We start from the raw sequence: 22,513 nt of genomic DNA, 5'->3' as shown, positions 1-22,513 counted from the left end.
TATGTATAAGTTTACTTTTATTATTTAAGTAACATATATAACCATCATAATAATCACCTTGAACATCGAAATAAATTACTCAAATTACGGAAAAAAAAAAATACGAAAAAAATCTATCTGAATATTCATGTTATCACACTATCAATCAAATAAACTCTTTGTTTCTCACTTCTAACCAAAGGCAATTAATAAATTTTCCTTATCTATAGAATATTAATTTTTAAAACTAGATCTTCCTAAAATATTGTCTTTTTTCTAGAATGTTAAATCTTGCTAAAATATTGTTCTTTAATTTAACTGACACATCAACAATCGTCTTTAGCTTGTCCAGATTTGAAAGAATAAAATTCGGCTTCATATTCAAGTCGTTCTCTTTTCTCTGCTTGAACTTCTCTAATAAGGTCTCTAAGGTAAGGAACATCCTGTTATGAAAAGAAAGGGAAAAAAATCAATATTATTTTCAGAGGCAATTATCTTAAAGGCACTAAATTAGGCTTCAGAAATCAATATTTTTTTAAATCCTTTAGAAAGGTCAGATATGTGTTTAATAATGTATTGAAATGAATTTACAGTATCTTAGATGTCAACTACAGAAAGTAGTACTGAATGTGCAGTAATGTGTTATACAGATTGTGAAATGTAAACAAAAAAACTTTTTTGACTTTCATACAAAATACTCACTATAAATGTACCAATTTTTAGAATAGCAAAAGAAGCCAAAGATAGTTCATCTATATGGCAAATGAGTATTTTTTAATTTTTGAAACTATAATAAGGTATCAAAAATAAAATGATTTTGAAAAAATTAGAAATGTGTCCGTGGGACACGTGCCCCGACACTCCACTGTCTACTGACATACAGCAGGACTGTATGACAGAAGGACAGACAAAAGGAAATTCTACATGACTAACCCTACCCCTAAGTAGTTGGGGGCATAAAAACAACATCCAATTTTTCTAATGTTGACATACTGATTTCTGCACAACTAGACAATCATGCCGACCAACAGTCCTTTCAACTTTCATAACTTAAGGTCAAATACCTGTGAGCAATGTGTCACACACTTTGAAAATTGAAAATTTATACTAAGTCAAGGGCAATAACTCTTTCAAATCTGAAATAATCCACATGCAAAAACCTGAAGGTGCGCAGCTTTACATACATGCTGATCAACATTTCTGTAAAGTTTGTTGATCCTAGCACAAGCACTTTCAGAAGTACACATGACACAACATTTTGAAACTTTGTTTTGTCAGGAGCACTTTCTCTACAAATTCTAATAAAATATACAAGAAACCCCCTGGTGCAAAACTACAAATGCTGACCAACATTTCTGTAAGTTTCATGACTCCCGATCAAATGCTTTTAGAGCTTCCCACAACACAAGTTGAAAATTGCAATAAATCGACAAATACTGAATATATCCACAAGCAAACACTCAGGTGCATAACTACACAGTCATGCTGACCAACATTCCTGTGAAGTTTCATGACTTAAGGTCAAAAAACTTTTCTGAGCTATGCATGACACAAATGGAAAATTTCCAATTACTACTCAAGGGCAATAGCTATGGCAAAACTAAATAAATCTATGTGCGAAACCTGAGGTGAACATCTTCACATGTTGATCAACATTCCTGTAAATTTTGTTGACTCAAGCTCAAGCACTTTTAGAGCTACATGTGACACAACAGGATAATGCACGGACGGAGAGACGGACAAGGGCAAATCTAAATGCCTCCCCCCACCCTCCAATAGTGGGTGCACAATAAAAATGATAGCATTTCGTGGGCTTAATGGGCCTTTAACTATCTATACTAATCCATGAATGTTACAGTAAAAGTGAAAAAAATGACTCTCTTTATCCCCGGCACGAGTACCAAAGAAAATGTGAGAAATGACATGGTTTAGTGGTTAATGCGTCGGACTAGTAATCTAATGATCGCTAGCCGCATGGGTTCAAACTCCGTCAGGGGTAGGTCGTTGTTGCCTTGAGCAAGAAACTTTACACTCATTGCTCAGCACTGGTTGGTTCCAGGAACGGATTCAAAATTGTGTCTATAAGCTTAAAGCTTCTTACACAATCAAACTAAAATAAATTCTGTATAAACCAAATCAGAAGACTTCAGAAATTTTATTTTGTTTATATACCTTCTCAGGAGTCATCCATTCCTCCTTTGGTAGAAATTGATTGCTAGCATTCAGAGTCATTGCTCGTGATATTCTAAACTGTCTCTCTGCGGCAAGATCTGTCGACAGTCTAGATTTGGCCTCTTTGGTTTCGTCAGTATCCATACGAATCATGTCATCAATCATTAGACCTATTATAATAAACAAAAGACTACCTTACATATTTGAGCCGCTTCACGACAAATCCAACATAGTGCGTTTTGCGACCAGCTAATACAGACCAGCCGGCGCATCCATGCAGTCTCATCAGGATCAATGCTGTTCCCTATCAGTTTCTCTACTTGTAATAGAGTGGTAAGCGAACAGCATGGATCCTGATCAGACTGCACGGTTGAAGACAAAAGACACATTATTTTGGTTTTGTCATGGCGTGGTTCATTTAAAGACTAATATCAGTCATTGAATTTAAGATTTTGAATTTACTGGCCCGAATTCCAGTTTTGAATTTTTTCTACTATATATTTAACTAAATTTTCTTAAAATTTATACTGGCCTGAACTAATTTTCACTGGACATGGGCCACTGACAAGTGCTAAATTCGATGAATGTTACACAGTTGTATTTATCACTTGAAAACCATTGCCAGACAATGTTGTATTTTCTACAATGTACCAAAAATGGCTAGGAAAAGGGCCTGTTACACAGTCCTGGCAACTTTGAGATAATGGTGGTAAAAGATATGCTGGAAACAAAGCTTGACAACTCTTACTATATGCTGTCCTATTATATGTCGTTGTTTTTATAAACAGGCATAGGTTTTTTCTTATTTAGAAATCATCCAATTTAAAAGCTAAAGGATGCTGCAAATAAAAGTAAAAGAAAAAAAAATGACTTACCATATTTACGGAAATTTGAAGTGTTGTAAAGATTTTTTTCCAAGTTAGGAAATGCTGAAAAAACAAAAAAAAGAGATTAAAACGTCATTACATTATCATACGCCATAGTGTAGTCAGGTTGGTTTGTCAGCGTACGGAATGGTACGGACATATACAGAACATTATTGTGAAAGAGTTGTTCCCCTTTGTTTTATGTACGCCGTTTGTTGCCGAATCTTTAGGCATTATCAATAAACTACAAAACTCATATATTTGTGTGTTTCTATACCGTTAAACCTTACTGGCGTGGTGGCAGCAGGAAAAGGACTCACTCTCAATCTGCAACTCAGTAATTTGCGGACACTGTTGTGGACATTTCACGTCAAAATAAGTGCAAAAAAAAACACGGATAGTTCTACTCTACTGCGTAGTGACAAAACACATAAACATTTACAATAATGGCTCAAGTACGTGCACCCAAGCAATGGTGTTTGACCAAACAAGAAACTATTACATCGTTCGAGTCTTGGAGACAAAATTTACAATATACTTTTTCCCTGGATCCCAATTTTGCACCGTTCCTAGTTGAGGGATTTCAGTGGGAGCGAAAAACAAACACAAACCCAGAACGCGGATTTACTGATGATGGAGAATCAGTTCCTGAGGCAAAGAGGCGCACAGCTGCACAAAAAGTGATTTATCTAGAACTCATGTTAGGGCAAATTGCAAACTTCTGCCCAATAATTTCTCGTAACACTATCGTGAAAAATGCAACGTCAATAAAAACTATTTGGCAGACAATCCGTTTACATTTCGGATTCCAGTCAACAGGCGCCCATTTTCTGGATTTTGACAGTATACAACTTCAACCAGGAGAGAGACCAGAGGATTTATACCAGCGTTTATCAAGTTTCATCGAAGATAACACATTAAAGAAAGATGGTGGCCTATCTCATATGGGAACTGTACCAGATGAAGACGAAGAGATTACACCAACAGTCGAAAACTTGGTTGTATTAACATGGTTGAGATTAATAGACAATCGTTTGCCGGCACTAGTAAAACAGCGCTACGGAACAGAACTTCGGTCAAGGACTTTAGCCACACTTAAGCCTGAAATTTCTCTCGCTTTAGACAGTTTGCTAGACGAAATACATGCCGTGGCTGATGCAAAAGTTATGCGTTCTGCTTTTAAAGGTTCTAAAGACAATGGAAAATTTCGATCAATCTCTCGTGCCACCCCTTCATGTCCCTTATGTAAACAAGCTGGCCGAAGAACATTCAATCATTTTCTCAGCAAATGCAAATACTCCAGGCAGATGGTTCAACCCCATTAAAGGTGGCTGGCGAGACACATATAGTTCTTACCCGTGGCGAACAGAGTTTAACTGTTGAGGCATTAGTGGTTGAAAACTTAGATGTGGATTTACTTGGTGGAATACCTTTCATGGCAACAAATGACATCATGGTTAGACCTGCAAAGCAACAAATTGTTATTCATGGTTCTGATACAGTGTTTTATGCACCAGAGGTACCTGACTCGGTTTCTCACAGTGTTCGAAGGACCCAAGCTTTTGTCCTTAGGTCAAGTTCCAATATGTCTTCAATTACATGGCCGGGATCTTACCTGGAGGTCACTTTGCCAGACAACATTGATCCAGATGGCACACTTGCCATAGAGCCCAAGTTCGGAGCATCCAGTAACAAACAATGGCCACTTCCACAAGTTATTGAAGCAGTGTCTGGTAAAGTAAGACTACTGAATTCAACGACTAATCCCATCCATGTGCATAAAAATGAACATGTTTGTCAAGCTCGCCACACTGTTGACTCTTATGATACAAAAGCTCAAGACTTTCAAGAAACACCCCTGGTTCGTACTTGTCATGCCAAGATGACTACCAATAATCATTTCTCTGATACCGTATCAGTTGACCCAGATGCTATATTACCTGAAAATACTCGCCAGTGTTTCCAGAACATCTTAGAGCAATATGATAGTGTATTTGATAAGTCTCTGTCTGGATATAATGGTTTTTCTGGGCCATTCAAAGCAGTTGTTAACATGGGCCCTGTTCAACCACCTCAGCGTAAAGGACGCCTACCTCAATATGCAAGAGATAAGTTAGTTGAGCTACAAGAACACTTCGATGATTTAGAACAGCAAGGAGTGTTTTCGCGCCCAGAAGATATCCCCATTACGGTTGAATACCTAAACCCCTCTTTCTTGGTAAAAAAAGGTCAGGGAGGTTTTCGATTGGTCACAGCTTTTGCTGATGTTGGTCGTTATGCTAAACCTCAGCCTTCACTCATGCCAGACGTAGACACAATACTTCGTACAATAGGTCAATGGACATATATAATAGTAACTGACCTAACAAGCGCATTCTACCAAATTCCTTTGTCGAAGGAGTCCATGAAGTATTGCGGAGTAGCGACACCTTACAAAGGCATACGCGTTTATACAAGGTGTGCCATGGGTATGCCAGGCTCAGAAACGGCATTGGAAGAACTCATGTGTCGTGTGCTAGGTGACTTATTGCAAGAAGGTGTTGTGGCGAAACTTGCAGATGATTTGTACATTGGTGGAAACACTACAGACGAACTCCTTGCCAATTGGACCCGTGTATTAGATGCTTTACAGAAAAACAACTTGAAACTGAAGCCCACAAAAACCATCATATGTCCAAGATCCACTACGATCCTTGGATGGATATGGTCCCAAGGAAAATTTTCAGCAAGCCCACATCGTATAGCTTCTCTTTCGGCTTGTCCACCCCCTCAAACTGTCCATGGCTTACGATCATACATTGGCGCTTACAAGGTGTTAGGTCGTGTTCTACCTGGTTGTTCGCAATTGATAGCTCCACTTGACAACATTACAGCTGGTGGGAACTCTTCAGACAAAATCGTTTGGGATGAAGCCTCACTTAAACATTTTCACAACACTCAGTCAGCACTAAATTCAAACAAGTCAATTGTCCTTCCTAGACCTACAGACCAACTTTGGATAGTCACTGACGGGTCAGTTAAGAAAAGTGGCATTGGCGCTACATTATACATCACACGGCATGGCAAGCTCTTACTCGCTGGATTCTTCAGTGCCAAGTTACGAAAACACCAGGTCACTTGGTTACCTTGTGAGATAGAGGCTCTTGGCATTGCAGCCGCAGTCAAGCACTTCAGTCCATACATAATCCAGTCCAGTCAGCAGACGTGTGTGCTAACAGACAGTAAACCGTGTGTTCAAGCAATTGATAAGTTATGTAGAGGCGAGTTTTCTGCTAGTCCAAGAGTGACATCCTTTCTTTCTGTTGTTAGCCGATATCAAGTACATGTTAAACACCTTGCTGGTTCTGCCAATGTCCCATCTGATTTTGCCAGCCGCAACGCACCAGAATGTGAAAACCCCACTTGCCAAATATGTACATTTATTCATATCACTGAGGATTCTGTTGTTAGAGCGATTAACATAGAGGATGTACTTAACAGTAAGAGCCGCTTACCATTTACTTCCAGATCAGCTTGGAAAGATATTCAGTCAGAGTGCCCAGACCTTAGACGCGTTCATTCACATTTATTACAAGGCACGAGGCCTTCAAAGAAACTAACAAATGTTAAAGATGTCAAACGTTACCTCAACTCTGTATCTATTGCCAAGGATGGTATACTTGTCGTAAAACGTACTGATCCTCTTGTGTCTTCGGTTGACCTTATTGTTGTACCCAGATCTGCCATTGATGGTCTTATCACCGCCTTGCATATAAAACTTGACCATCCGTCAAAACATCAAATACTACAGGTTTTGAAGAGACATTTTTATGCCTTGGACATGAGCCAAGCAATTGAAAGAGTAACTGACATGTGTCATAGCTGCGCGTCTTTACGTAAACTACCAACAGGGTTTTGTACTCAATCCTCAGAAGACCCTCCTGAGGTAGTAGGAATGAGTTTCGCTGCAGACGTCATGAAACGTAATAAACAGTTAGTACTTGTGTTAAGAGAAACATCAACTTCATACACTGTTGCCTCCATTGTAGAAAATGAAAGAAGAGATACTATAAGAGATTCCTTAGTATGCCTGTGCACTGAGTTACATCCAATTCATGGACCTCCAGCTGTCATTCGAGTTGACGCTGCTCCATGTTTTACATCTTTGAGAGATGACGCCATACTCCATCGTCTGAATATAACTTTAGATATTGGTCGCGTGAAAAATGTTAACAAAAACCCTGTAGGAGAAAAAGCAATTCAAGAGCTTGAAGATGAGATCATACGTATCGAGCCAGATGGCGGTTCGCTTTCTAAGGTACAACTGGCGATTGCTGTCGCGAAACTGAATTGTCGCATCCGTCGTGAAGGATTATCAGCTAGAGAGTTGTGGACGCAAAGAAATCAGTTTACTCATGAACAACTTCCTATTTCGGACAGAAATGTTATTTCTCAACAGTATCAGGCACGTTTAGAAAATCACAGTGCAAGTGAAAAGTCCAAAAGCTCTAAGTCATCTGTGAAAGCCTCTCTTGTTAGTGTAGGAGATATAGTTTACTTATATTCTGACAAGAATAAATTACATTCCAGACAAAGATACCTTGTAGTATCAAAAGAAGATGATTGGTTTTACGTAAAAAAGTTCATCGGTAACCAGTTACGCGCTTCCTCGTATAAAGTGAAGCAGAACGAATGTTTCCGCGTTCCCACAGAAATACAAAATTTTAACCTTTCTAAGTACAAATTCCAGCAAGACAATGATAGTGACGATATAGACATTGACATTTGTGTTCCGCAGGACAACGTCCATATTCCGCCTTCATTAACTGCACCACTAGGAGCTACAGAAATGCCTGAAAGTCAGAGTCCTCCAAGTATTAGTGGAGAAATTGACACACATGAACCTGACACTGATGACACTGAAACACCTCTTAGTTTTACTGACAGTGCAAACTCTAGTTTAAGTTATACTAATGAGGGGACTGAATTACATTCAGAAAGACCACAGAGGCTCCGCAAGCAACCTAAATACCTTGATGATTATATAACATAGACATATACATAATTAATAAGTTACCATGTTAATAACTGTTTATATCATTGTTTTGTTAAAAGTTCATGGGTTTGATTATTAAGAGTGTTTCAATTATTAGACTATATTTCATCACTCAGTTTATCTTAAAAGGATATGTATATGTTATTAAGTTAAATTTGAAAAAGAAAGAAAGGTAGCGCCAGGGTTCTCACTAGGACTTTAAAACATGGAGTCCATGGACTCCCAACCCTGAAAAAGTTGGAGTCCAAAAGCGCGTCGCAATTAATATGTTTACAGATTAGTCATTCAATGCCTCACAATAGCATTGCTGATATTTTGAATCTTCAAAAGACTTCCAAAGTTTATAGTTATTCAACTACATAGTATAATTATTGTTTTGTTGTTAATATTTATTATGAAATTATCTTTTTATAATGCATCAACACATGGAAATCGTTTTTTTTTTTTTGTTTTTTTTTTTCACTTTTATACAAAACTAAATTTTATTCTGGTTAAATAAGTCCACTCTAAAGACAAAAAGTTTATATTTGTAAAAAAAAACGTAAATGTATATAGGCAACGTTTAGCGGAATGAAGGTCGATATTTAAAGATTTAATGTTGATTAAATATTAAAGGAACAATTCATTCGCATGTTTGGCTTGGAAACAGAGAATTTTTGCGAAATTTTAGGGTTTCTGGCGAACGTGAAATCGCCGATGTTCGGGACCAATTTTCGGATAGAATCTAAATATCAAAGAAAAGCGTATGTGTATTTTGGTTTGTTGTCCTGGCATTTCGGCACAATATCTTAAATTCTTAATACTCTTATAGAAAGTTTTTGCAAGAATGAAACTAAAGCAAAATTGTGCGTAAAAAATGCCGAAAATATTCGACAATCATTCAAAATTACACTCATTTGTCTTTAAACAGTCTTTAAACTTGCGGCGTTAATAGTCGATAATTTTATCCTTTAGTCGGTAAAATTTGCTAATTTCCAATCAACTGTTGATCAAATATATAAAATTATCACCTCGTGTTATATCTGATAAACAGCGCGTGTATACATTAGTCTGATCACTGATTGCGTGATAATGATCGGAAGCGTTATCGCTGATTGGCTAATCGCTTCACGGGTCGATGTGCATAGGACCGCCTACCTATAGACTGACACGCGCTGACGCATTTGTGTATTTGTGGTTGTAAACAATCGGAAATGTTTATGCGTCCCCAGGCAAAATTAAGCGTACGTGGAATCCTTGCTCTGAAATATTTGCGTCCAGCTGTAATAAACATGCGTACCGGGACGCCGAAATAAGCGTCCCCGAGAACCCTGAGCGCCATAGTGTAGTCAGGTTGGTTTGTCAGCGTACGGAATGGTACGGACATATACAGAACATTATTGTGAAAGAGCTGTTCCCCTTTGTTTTATGTACGCCGTTTGTTGCCGAATCTTTAGGCATTATCAATAAACTACAAAACTCATATATTTGTGTGTTTCTATACCGTTAAACCTTACTGGCGATATAATAATATATATATACATATATATGCTTTATTCTCATCAATTTGTGTTTGTTTGATTGGTTTTAAATCACGCCCACACAGTGTAGGTCATAATGCGACATTCCAGCTTTTCTGGTGGAGGAAGACCTCCGTGCATAGTTTTAGGCACAAACGGGCACCTGAGTAGAACTACCGACGTTTTGTAAGCTAGCTGGATAGCTTCCTCACATCAAAAGAATCCAAAGTCCCTGTCGGGATTCGAACCCACAGCGGTGAGGGGCAAGTGGTTTGAAGTCTTCAATTAAATATATCCAGAGATATTTGGATTTTAATTTAGCATAAAAAAAGCAAATATAATGTTTGAAAAAATGTTGACTTAAAAGTAGATTGCGATTGGCTGAGAAATCAGAAATGTCTCGTGTATAAACAGATCAAAAAATAGTTTGAAGGTCGATTATATATTGATAGTATTGCAGGGCTTTTTTTCCTTCTATAGCAGGGGCCGGTATAGGGCTGCTTCCCCAAAGAAAAATTCTTTAAAATCATGCAGTTTTCCCCAAAAATTGAATTTACATCAAGTTTTTTCTTCCCCTTTTGCAAATATACCGTGTATTTTTTCCCCAAAACTAAGGGCTGGGCTGCTTTCCCAACCTGTGAAAAAAAGCCCTGTATTGCGGAAAAAGTACGGAATTCTGGTCAGGTCATGTCTTACTTATACTGGGAAGCAGTGTTCCTATAGCCCTTACTACTAAATTTCTCCTTGGGCTACCAACTTTTCAAAGTAACAAGCCCGGTCTGGCTACTGTATTTTCAGAGGCAATATAAACAACTGTTTTGAACAAACGAATCATGCTAGTGAAATCATCAGAAATGTCTTTTGGGCTACTGAATATTCCAATCTGGTAGTCCGACCAGCCTAGTGGTTTCAAATCCGAATTTCTTACACTGCTGGGAAGTCAAAGCCCGAGGCCGCAAAAAGAACCACAGAAAAGGTACTTATTATATTGTACATATAGAGACGAGATTTTGCCCAGATATGAAAATAGCACAATATCACGTCTCGCAGTCAATTAGTTTGGCTACCTACGACATTACACTGATAGTCTGATATTTGTCTTTTTTAAACTCCGAACCAAATTGAACTGTTATCTTAGAAAAAATTATACCAAATACAAAATTATTCTAAATACATTTTTCAAAAAAAATTCACAATAACGATTGCAAAAAAACAGCAAAAAAAGTTATCATGGTCGAATCTCCACTGGGGCGAATCGTTGTTATCCAGATACAGCAAAGATACACAACTTCACAAGTGACATTACGTTCTACGAAAATAAAAACAAATAACACTCAGTACAATCACAGGTTCTTTTTAAAGAATAATAAACTTTCATACCCTTCTTTGCTACAAAAGCCGTAAATTTCACGACTTTATCCATTTTGTCAGCTACCGATTCAATCAAAGGTCAAATCACGTTTCTCAAACGCTTGCTTTCTAGTTTCTTAAGCGCCTTCGAAGCACGATTAGCACTGTATTGACAGTGGTACACAGTATATTTACCGATTATGTCACGCAAAGCTATCATATATGTCATCTAGAAGTTAGAACATAATTTGAAATAAAACATACGGATGAAAATTTTAGCCTAATTACACGGTCACAAGGCCGTTTTTGCGAGTTAGGCATTTACATTTAAGTGAAGATTATTACTGTTAAAGCCAGTAACAGATAGGGGGTGTTGAAGTCTTAGGAAGTCTGGCGGCTCTTCCCAGTAAAAAAATAAAATGTTCCTGTTAAATGGTGTGCAATTTTTAATTTTAAACAAGGGTATATTTTACCAACTGATGATTATGCCTTCAAGCTCCCGGAGTATACTGTATATGTATAGACCCTTGTTAAAGAACCTTTAAAGAGTTGCTTTAATAGTTCAGTACAAAATTTTTTTAGTTCTTCGATTGTGTTGGAAAGATTTAAGTTTATTGAAACACTCTCGAATCCGTCCGTGGAACCAACACGTACTAAGCAATGAATGTATAAATATATAAGTTTTCTTTCGTTTTAATCCCTTTCAATTTATGTAAACAATTATATATATAATGCAATATATGTTAAAATATTGAAATAAATATGTTTAAAGTAATGAATGTAAAGTTTTCTTGCTGAAGGAAACAACGGCCCTGTCCCTGGCAGGATTTGAACCCAACGAGTTGTTTTTGAAATGCTTACCCAGTATTATATTCTGAATCTCCTGTACATAAATAAAAAAAGTTCAAATTAAGATGCATATGGTACTATATCAGTACGTATTTTATATTTTAACGTTCTCTGCTGGTATGAGTGACGCTTTTCCTATAATCTAATCTAATCTACTCAGTATCAAAAGGTGCTACCTAAAATTATTTAACCTTGTTATTTATGCAATAAAATATCCATATATTAAAAAAATTTTTTTTTTAACTTGTTCGGTCTACATTTATAGACAATGTAACAAAGTTAAAAAAATATTTCTTTTTTAATATATGGATATTTTATTGCATAAATAACAAGATTAAACACATTTTAGGTCAAATCCATGCCACTAGCACCTTTGCTCAGTGAAAATATTTACTTGAAGCCAATTTAAGCTGATAATTTATAATTAACGTTCCTTTTTATAGAAATAAAATTAATAGGACAGGGCGTTAGATGGGTCATATCATGCAAAAGGCTTGGGTCACATAATCATCCAAATTATCTTGCTCGGGGAGATATCTAGGAAAAACCCGTCCTTTGATTTAATAAAATTATTTAAATCAATTTAATGTTTTAAAAATTAATTCCATCAAATTTTAAAGCGCTTTTATTTTATCAAATTTTTTCCCGGGTTTGGGGTGTTTTTTTAGCATATTCAACAGATTTTTCACCGAAGCCGCCATCTTTACAGGGGGAAGTGTAACACGTACCCGCCCCTGCTGTTCCCAAACACAGTGCACGTTTTTCAAAATTAGAATAATATTTAGGAAAGGGGTTTTTGTGGTCAAATTTTTTGTCTAAAGGGCTTATTTTTGTTAACCTATCATATCCAAGCTCTTTTGCTCATTTTCGTCTGTAACTTGTAAAATTTCATTTTTTCGGTCACATCTTTAGCGCACGTCAACAGAGGCGCCCAAGGAATTTTGCTTACAAAAACAACGAAAGCTGTGGTATGTGAATGTATTAATTGAAAATTGTTTGAGGGCATCCAATTATAAAATCTGTATTTATTTCAAAATTAAAATTTTTAAACATAAAATAGTCTATTTTAAAAGTAGTTTTTAATGATATCTGACTAGAAACTAGTTGTGTATATTTTAAGTCTAGTGTAATTATAAATCAGATTTAAAAATAACCTATTCAATTTTAACACAATTGTTTTCACCAGAACAGAATTTTAGATAGTGCTGCGCATTTAAATGTACAATTATCCCAAAAATGTAAATAGAACAACATCATATATTTATAATTAACAGGCTTTTTTCACAGATTGGAAGCACCCTGCCCTAATTTTAGGGGTAAATTACACGGTATATTTCCAAAAGGGGAAGAAAAAAACTTAAATTCAATTTTTTGGGAAAACTGGATGATTTTAAAGACTTTTTTTCTTTGGGGAAGCAGCCCTATAGCGGCCCCTACTATAGATGGGGAAAAAGCCCAATCCACGGGTATTTTTGGATTATTATAATTTTTGTACATTTTTCAGTGCTATTTTATAATACACTATATTTTTCTTATGATCCATTTAACATTCTGTTGAAGAAATTTGCAGAAAATGAATTTTTTTCGATGATCAAGTGGAAGATTTTTCTTCAAAAATAGGGAGATTTTAGAATTTGCATTAAACAAAGAAGGATTTTGTGACATCAAAAAGAGGGAGATTTCTTTAATTTGTGAAAATACCCCTTATTTTAAGAACAGTCTTTGAAAATATGGCTGCAGAAAGTGGGAGTCTCCGTCTAGCAGTGGGAGTAACACATGTATGCAATAGATTTCTTTGATGTTTTAAAGTATCCAACTGCATCTTGCTTAACATACATTTTTAGAGATTTTGTGACATACACATCACTGGTTTCCTAGCAGTTTTCAGCCCCAAATGGCACTTGCAGGGATTTTTTTGGCTAATTTTTATAGCTGATGTTTTGCCATATTCACAACTGAAAATAGTATACTATTTTCCCAATCCACAGGTGAAAATTCCCAATTGAAAGTTACAAAATAAAAATATTGAATAACAAATTCAAAATTTTTGGAAATAAGGGCTTTTTCACTGTTATGGTGCTTAAATGTTTGAAGATGCCATCCTAGACATCATGGCAAAATTTAAGTCATGCAGATTTTCCCTATTTATAAAAAAAACATCGCTGAAATCCCCAATTCTATGGGTATGTGTCCTGTTCCCAAAAATCATGGAAAAAAAATCCTGCCTTTTAACAAATAAAAATTTGTCTAAAGACGAGTACAAAACTTTGACAGAACAAAGTTAGGTACATTGTACCTGTCCAGCATAACAATTTTTCGATGTTGCTCATTTTACTTTACTTTATAATAAGAACATAGGTCTGAATGCAAATTGTAACACCTTTTCTTACTTTTATTAAAAATTTCACAGCAGTTTTCCAGACCTTTTTTTTTAAATTTAATTTAGTTCAGTAAGAAATATTAAAATGATTTCAACAAACTGGAAGATTTGAGGTATCGACTGGTTTCCTTATTGTTTATTTTTTAAATTTTATGGCAGCAATTTTAGCGTTTTGTCAATTTTGATTGCGGTCAACTTTGTAGAAAAAAAAAATAAATTCCAACAGGAGAAGGTTCCATTATTCATTTTTATGTTTTTTTTCTATAAGACTGTTTAAGAACAGGATCAGTCATCAATGGCCAGTGAAAATTAGTTCGGTTCCAGGTAAAAATTTCAAGAAAATTAAAGTTAAATACATTTATAATTTAAATAAATTAAAAAACGGGAATTTGGCCAGTAAATTCAAAATCTTAAATCAAGACGGGTAGTATATTTATGGTTGTATAATACATGATATTTTTACAGGTTGATAGACTCTGCATTTAGACTTTATCATTTTGAAGCAATTCAAACAACAATTATTTCCATGGAAACAAAAGAGTTACAAGTGATGGAAGCTGATGGTGTCAGTGAGGAAGATGACAATGTTAAGATTAAAGTTGAAGTAAGTACAATTGTCAGTGCAGTGATTTTCCTACTTATATAACAGACTCCGAAAAAAGGCCTCTTCCCAATTGAAATTTTCTTTAAAATCATGCAGTTTTCCCAAAAATCTTAACTTAAACCAGCTTTTTAAGTTCCCAAATCAAAAATTTTAGCGATAAGTTTTCCAAAAATCAAGAGGATAAGGCCTCTTCCCAATTAAGTGAGAAAAATCACTGCAGTGAAAAAATATATAACCTGTGTGCATAATGAATGTCAATCAGCCCAGTGATATTTTTTTTTAATTTTCAAAACAACCTGTGGCTTTCTGAAGGGGAAAATATAGCGTACTGATAAATCAGAAAAGGTGGGAATCATATTCCAACACCTGAAAATGGAATTTACCCACAAATCTTATAAAAATTTTCAATTTCAATTCAATTTAATATGAATGGTACATAGCAGAGGCTATCTATAGGAACTTCTTTTTGTCTTCTAGCTGATATGTTAGCTGCTGTTAAGTCATGGTTCTGGTGAAGAATATGCACAGGGCATTTTAGGGGAAAATATTAGCATTTTAGGGGAGAATATCACTATTTTGGGCTAGGGGAAACAGCCTTTATTCGGCTGTAAAATAAAGGAAATAAAATGACTGTCAGCATAAATATAGTCGGTACCTTCTGAACTGGAAACAGGGATTTTATTGGCTTATTTTATAGCTGTAATTGGGTCATATTCCCAATTGAAAATAGAATATAGTTTTCCCAATCCACAGGAAAAAAATCCCAATTGAAAGCTACAATAAAAAAATATTGAATAAAAATTCTAAAATCTTTGAAAATAAGGGCTTCTTCACTGTATGAGTGCTTAAATGTTTGAAGATGGCATCCTAGACAGTAATTGTTGGCATCCATTTAATCACTTTAAAATTTCAGTCATGCATTTTTTCCCAATTTTTAACAAAACACCACTGAAACTCCCAATTCCATGGGTATAGGTCAAGTTCCCAAAATCCTGGAAAAAATCCATGGGAAACTTATTAAATGATATCTCCAATATAAAAAAGATTTAATCATACCATGTCTGGGACTTTTCTGAGTGGTGAAGGTTGCCGACTTTAAATGTGGGTTGTTTCTGATCAGTGACTTTGGATTCTGTCATGTTAGGAAGTTATCCTGCTAGATTATAGAAGGTTAGTGATTCTGCTGAGGGTTTTCCTTGTGCCCGAAATAATGCAGAAAGGGGATCTTAAGTCTTTCTCCTCCAGTACCAGTAAAACTGGAAATTTGCTGTATGACCTTTATGGTGTCATTGTGATTTAATAAAAGCAAACAATTTAATTGATTTTGTGTTGCTTTGAAAATATGACATATAGGGGTTACTTTTATCGTCGGTGTTGGTGAACAAAAACCGGCACTCTGTACTTAATGATTTTAGAGTTATTGCCCTTTGTTGATTTTAATACTTTATTGTTGTCCCAGCCATTTCACCTAGGCTATAAAAGCTATGGACTTGAAACTACTCACATTTAGGCCTTGAGCTTAAATATTTTGCATTTGTAAGGCATTGTCTATGGGACCACTACCAAGATTGATTAAATTTTATTATAGCCCTGGGGTCAAAATTATGGCAAAGTTCAATTGTATAGAATAAAAAAAAATCAACTTCTGTTATATTAATGCATAGCATTTTTTTCTCAAATGCATTCTTGTTTACTAAGTGTATGTAATTGTAAATAATATCTTAGACAGATGTTTCTTAATATAACTTCAGGGTTTAATCTTTCGATGAGCGGACATATGTGCCAAGGAATATACAATCAATTTGGCAGAGGGTCAAGGGCAATATTTTTATCTACAGGCTTAAAATACAACCGATTTTAAGTGCATTCCAACCGATGTTATTGGTTGTCAGTCTGTTAATAATGAAAACCCTGTATTTTAATGTCAATTTGTATTGATACATATTATAATGTTGAAATGTCTTAATGCAATTAAGAATAAATTTTGCCCTGTATGATGAATGTTAATTTAGATAATTGCACACCGTATTACCGAACCAAGTCATGACAGAATGCTACAATGATGGCAGACATCTAAAATTTACTGGTTACCACATTAAGACTATAGTAATGAAATTGACCTTAATTTGTGTAATGTAAATATACCAATCAAATTTATAACATACTTGAAATTAACAGTAAATTTTATATTGTTACCTACACTACAACAAGCTGCCATCACTTGCGCCGGTAATACATAGTGAAAATGAGAAAATTTAATATATCGATGAAATGGATGCCCAATACCCTTCCAAAGGAGATTAAGATATTATTTATAATTATGCATTGTGTTGACTGCTTTAATAAGAGACTACCTTCTGCGTTTTCCATATAGCTATCTCTTAATACAAGATTGACTGTACTTTTACATTTACAGAACATGGAAGATGGCAGTACAAGAATTCTTGAATCAGAAAATGATAGCTCTCCTGAGAAAGTCAAAAGTCATGAAGTCAAAGAAGCTGACAATGTAAATAACTCGCATCCAGATGGCACAGAAAACTGTGAAATTAAGGCGGTAAATGAAAATGATGAAATTGTAGATAAAGAAACTAATAATGATAGTGACAATGATGACACAGATAAAGAAGTTACTGAAATTAATGACATGGAAGAGATGCCAGTTGCAAGTGAGTTTATAGAGTTTGAGTTCTCACCTATAAAGAAAGAACCATCGGTACAGAGGGAAATGAGTGCAAGCCCTGATGCGGAGGCTGTCATAGACCAGCTGTATGAAGCTGCACAGAAAGAAAACTCTGGAGAATTATCTAATTTGATGTTCAATGCTGATGATGATAAGGCTAGAAAAGAAAACAGTGCAGTAAAATCAGGAGAAAAGGCAAGGGTAGATAAACGAGGTGTAAATCAGAATAAAGCTATTATAAACTTACTGAAGAGAAAAACTCCTATTGAAAAAGAGCACATTGTAAGTGATTTTGAAATGAAGAAACGGAGAGTAGAAGCCGGAAATGTTGACTTTACAAATGTTAAAAATATACATAATATTGGATCCCTGCCCCTTGGTAATTTGATGTCTTTTGTTATGCCATTGGAGAATTTGAAACCTGTCACAAAAAAGAAAAAGAACCCATACAGAACGCCAACACCACCTAATTTAAATCCATCAGGAGATCCCATTTATGTAGCAAGGCACCATAAAACTCCTGTTGTAGATTCTTCAAAGCCTCAGAATGAGAACTCTGATAGAAATTTGATTGATTATTCTGTACTTACAAACGCCCTGACAAAGACTCTGGAGAGTAAACTTCAAGAAGGTGAAGACAATGATGTTAAAATTGTCATTTTTTGTAATAACAAACCTATACAGTCTTTCTCTGTCAGAAGTAATGGTAAGAAAGGAGACGACATGACTGCTTCAAAGAATCTACCACCTTCATTGTTGCCCCCTGCGTCTTCCAACTTGTCCAAATTCTCCTCTGAGAAACTTGCAAAGGCTGCAGATAATTCTGTAAAGTTAAATGAGATTTTGGTGCAGAATAAAACATGTATAGCTAAACAGATCAACCAAAATCAAGAGCTTTCCAGCATCAGCGGAGTTCCTAAGATTGGTGATGTAAAGGCTATATTAGAAAGGAATAAACGAATTGCAAATGAGAGTTTGGCAAAGTTTGCAACAACTCGCGCAAAGACCAAACGGATCCCAGATGAACAAGTTAATAAGTTACTAAATGAGTTAAAAACGAAGGGCAATAATGGTGAAACAATGGAAGCCTTACAAAAACAAAATTCGGATATTAAAAATGACTCTAAAGATGATGAAGACTTTGAGGAAAGTAATCTTGTGATAAATGACTCTGTCACGACAGATGAGAATTGTAATGAGAGTTTTACAGAGGTCAAATGCGATCAGTGTCCAAAGATGTTTAAGCATCAGAGGTACCTTAATAGGCACAAAATACGAGTTCATAGTACATCAAAGCAAACAAGCCAACTGAAAGAACCAAGGGGAAGTGTACAGGATGAATCTCATGATGATGGAATCAATAAAACAATAGCTGATCTGTTATTATCATCTTCTGAGAAAACCACTCATGGTGAGAAATTGGACGGAACTTCTGACGTGTCAAATGTGATAAAGACCGAGCCTGTGTCCGATTCTGAAGATCAGGAAATACAATCTTTACTTGCTGATGAAAATGTGATCAAGAATCTGATCGAAACGTCTGATGACAGTAAGTTATCCTCGTCCTCTCAAGAGAATCAACCCCCGCAGGTACTGGCAAAGGACCTTCTCGATCCTAGTTATAAGTCGAAAGTATTTCCATTAAACAGTATGCCACGAGTAACGGGCGATGGCCTAATTGAACCTGTCTATGTTTGCGAACAGTGCGGAAAGTTTTATCGTGCGCGTAAAACATTAAAAGATCACTTTTTACGAGAACATGCTAAAGACAAGGATGATGAGCCCCTGTATCTGTACATCACGGGGAACAAATATCAATGCCCAATCTGTTTTAACAATTATCATTCCGGTAGTGAGTTGGTCAGTCACACAAAGAAACATACAGGCGAGTTACGGAGTGTTTGTAAACTATGTGGTAAAGTGTATTCCTCGGTCCATGTTTTACGTCGACATATCGACAATATTCATTCCGACGTGAAGCCACGCCCATTCCAATGTGAGTTATGTGATTACGCAGCTACGAATAAATGGCACTTGAAGGAGCATTATAGAAGACATACAGGTTTGATTCTTATGTATATTTATAATACTGCACATTTGTAATGTCACTTTTCATTGGATAATCGTAACGTATGTATAGTTTTATATACACGGCTGTTGTAGATTTATAAAAAAAAGTCTTTCTTTATTCCTCTAAAAATTATGCTTGCTGTATTATAAATTCATTATAAATATTGCTGACAGGTTATATGGACGAATATAAACGATTGTTTGCAATATATATTACCCTTGTCTATCGGCTCAGGTTATATTTAAAAACAACAGTTTATATAGGGCCATATAACCTGTCAAAAATCTTCATAACTAATAATATAAAGAAACATTCAATAGCTTGAATGATCTCACTTTTTCATTCCATAAATTTCTGTTTTGTTTTGGAATAAGATAGTGTTTGTAATACTGAGACATTAAAATTAAATTGAGCCGAGTCATGACAAAACCAACATAGTGGGTTTGCGACCAGCATGGATCCAGACCAGCCTGCACCTCCGCGCAGTCTGATCAGGATCCATGCTGTTTCCGCTTACCAACTCTATTACAAGTAGAGAAACTGATAGCCAACAGCATGGATCCTGATCAGACTGCGCAGATGCGCAGGTTGGTCTGGATCCATGCTGGTTGCAAACCCATTATGTTGGTTTTGTCATGACGCGGCTCAATTGTTTATTTTAAGATATTCAATTCTAGAGCAGCTTATTTTAAATTAATTAATCTTCTCTTGAACCCAGTATTTAAACATATTTACACAAATGCACACTTAGTTTAATGTAGTGGTATTTTAGAATTACTTTGAAGATAATGTAACCATCCAATAATGTTTTAAATGTCAGCATGGCTGTGTGGTTAGTGCATCAGACAAGCAGTCTAAGGATCTCTAGCTATGTTGGTACAAAGCCCGTTGTTGGCAAACAATTGTTTTCTTGAGCTAGAAACTTAACACTTAACATTGCTCAGTACTGGTTGGTTCCATAAACTGATTCCTTAGTGTGTCTTATAAGTTTATAGCTTCCTACACAAACTAAAACAAATGCTATATAAACTAAGTATTGTTTTGTAAATCACAACCTTATTTGGGTAAAGGTCAAATTAAGAGGTAAAAAGTCAGTCTGTTTCTAACATGATGCTGTATTCAAACAAGTGACATATAGATATGAATAATTTCTGATTAAAGGAAAAAAAAGTCTGTCAATTTAAACTAGTAAAGTCGTGAAGCATTCAACATCAGTAAAGTAATTTATACCTTATATAAACTTTTGACCCAGGATGTCTTTCATATGGATACAACTAATGTTTTTTTGGCATTTGCTTTAAGTCCAGGTTTTACATACTCAATAAAGCTTTCTTTTATGTATAAAATAATTGAAATAATGCTTTATTCAGGATGTTCAGGTTTTCTTACTGTTCTCTTCTCTTTGAATTTTGTAGCAGTATTTAGATCACTTTCTGTGTTTGATATTATTAGTGCCTTTATATAATTTTGTCGGTAGTTTCTTAATAAAGGTGAATTTTTCACTGTGTATGTTTGAGCAAAAATAAGAAAACAAATTAACCATGCATTTTTTTTAAGGATTAAGAATATTTTTATGATAAACCTTCTTTTCCCTTTTATGCTTATGTTTAACACATATATGACTTTAAATTTGCAGGTGAACAACCATACAAGTGCCCAGTATGTGAGAAGCCATTTAGTCACCAGGGTACAATGAATAGACACTGTAAAACTATACATAAATTAGAAGTACCGTCACAAAGTGAGTCCTTTTCATTGAATTGTTTTATATGACAATTATGTAAATAACTAATTTATTGATTTTTACATAGCAAGTTAAAATTTTAACAAACAACAAAAAATTAGAGCGTTGCCATGTTTTGTGTATTTGTGACGTCGCAAGAAGCTAGTCGCTGGTGACATTAGTGACCTGGGTCACCTTCAGTGAAAGATTTTCTCAGCATAAATAACAGTTTGTAGCATTGGAAAACTCAAGAGTTTCAATAATGAAGAATTTGTTGGGGTTTTTTTTTCTATGTTTCCAATTTGTAATCGGATTTCTTTACCTCAATTTAATTCTATCGATTCAAAACCATATTATTCTGTTTACCTTATTTGATAAGATAAGGATTTAGAAATAGCACTTTTGTTGGACCATCAAGCGTCTCAGATGTCTTCTTCCTTGAAATGATAATTTGTTTACTCCCTCTTGATTTAGAAATCATGTGACCATTAAAAATTATGATCTCTTCTTTAATAAGTTGTAGGTAAGTTATTGATTTTTTTAAGACAATGTGTAAACAACAGTATGTACTTTCAACAGGACCTTTCATAAAGAATAACATCTCGGAACTCCCCGACTTGCCACATGATTCTTCGATGTCTGAAGACGGTTTTCCAATGCCAGATGGGTTTCCAACAAAGGAAGATATAAATCTTATGTGTTCGGAAAGTGAGATGCAGGGGACATCGTCCGATTCAGAGAAAGACACAGATCTTGATCTCTCTATTGTTAAAACAGAGCCGCAAGACGTAGAAGTAGAATGATTTTGTGCATGCAGTGATGTGAGTATAATGATTTGATAGATATGCCATTTAAAGACATTTTACTGGAGCGAGTTCCGCCAACAGGCGGAGCAGAGTATGAGGTGACGATTAACACACCAATTAGTAACATGTCATTTTCATTATGAGGATATTTGAGGGTCTGATGCCACAAAATTTTGTTAAGTGTGCAAGTAAAATGTTTGTTACTTAAGCTATTACACCTACCAACACTTACTGCCAAATAAATACTAATCAAATGTCAAAATAAACAGAAAAAGCCAGGTCAGTAGCAATATGTAGATGTACATTATAAATAGGTTCAGCAGTTTCTTTTAATTTTGATAATATGCTCAAATTTCATATTCGAAAATATTTATAATTGCTACACAGTCTCTTTGAAAATATGAAATAAACATATTTTAACTTGACACATAGTAGATATGCTGTGCTTTAAATTCTACACACTATAGGTGGTTTCAATATGAATATACACGTGTCA

At 35.3% G+C, this 22,513-nt stretch overlaps 2 protein-coding genes across 2 annotated transcripts; one reads left to right on the top strand and one right to left on the bottom strand.

Annotated features, from left to right (window-relative positions):
* Window positions 1–4: 4 nt before the first annotated feature.
* On the bottom strand, window positions 5–11,036 carry LOC132715255 (uncharacterized). The gene is made up of 4 exons (XM_060698244.1): window positions 10,932–11,036; window positions 3,027–3,080; window positions 2,152–2,321; window positions 5–422 (listed from the first exon to the last, which is right to left on the bottom strand). Exons 1-4 carry the CDS (start codon window positions 10,972–10,974, stop codon window positions 306–308), a joined length of 384 nt encoding a protein of 127 aa, XP_060554227.1. The 5' UTR covers window positions 10,975–11,036; the 3' UTR covers window positions 5–305.
* Window positions 11,037–14,653: 3,617 nt separating this feature from the next.
* LOC132715254 (zinc finger E-box-binding homeobox 2-like) lies at window positions 14,654–22,026 on the top strand. The gene is made up of 4 exons (XM_060698243.1): window positions 14,654–14,734; window positions 17,151–19,479; window positions 21,125–21,229; window positions 21,791–22,026. The coding sequence occupies exons 1-4, from the start codon at window positions 14,657–14,659 to the stop codon at window positions 22,012–22,014; spliced, it is 2,736 nt and encodes a 911-aa protein (XP_060554226.1). The 5' UTR covers window positions 14,654–14,656; the 3' UTR covers window positions 22,015–22,026.
* The last annotated feature ends 487 nt before the right edge of the window (window positions 22,027–22,513 follow it).

This window comes from Ruditapes philippinarum, unplaced genomic scaffold (genome assembly GCF_026571515.1).
Source record: "Ruditapes philippinarum isolate M1 unplaced genomic scaffold, ASM2657151v2 ctg5962_1_1_1_1, whole genome shotgun sequence".
Lineage (NCBI taxonomy): Eukaryota > Metazoa > Mollusca > Bivalvia > Venerida > Veneridae > Ruditapes > Ruditapes philippinarum.
Note: the sequence above shows the minus strand (reverse complement) of the source record. Positions and strands in the feature narration are given on the sequence as shown.

Excerpts from the sequence above, each read along its gene's own strand:
- LOC132715254 (XM_060698243.1), top strand. The coding sequence starts at position 14,657 with ATGGAAACAAAAGAGTTACAAGTGATGGAAGCTGATGGTGTCAGTGAG. Across the intron at positions 19,480-21,124 it reads GCATTATAGAAGACATACAG|GTGAACAACCATACAAGTGC; the intron begins GTTTGATTCTTA and ends TTAAATTTGCAG. Across the intron at positions 21,230-21,790 it reads ATTAGAAGTACCGTCACAAA|GACCTTTCATAAAGAATAAC; the intron begins GTGAGTCCTTTT and ends TACTTTCAACAG.
- LOC132715255 (XM_060698244.1), bottom strand. The coding sequence starts at position 10,974 with ATGGATAAAGTCGTGAAATTTACGGCTTTTGTAGCAAAGAAGG. Across the intron at positions 3,081-10,931 it reads GGCTTTTGTAGCAAAGAAGG|CATTTCCTAACTTGGAAAAA; the intron begins GTATGAAAGTTT and ends TTGTTTTTTCAG. Across the intron at positions 423-2,151 it reads AATGGATGACTCCTGAGAAG|GATGTTCCTTACCTTAGAGA; the intron begins GTATATAAACAA and ends TTTTCATAACAG.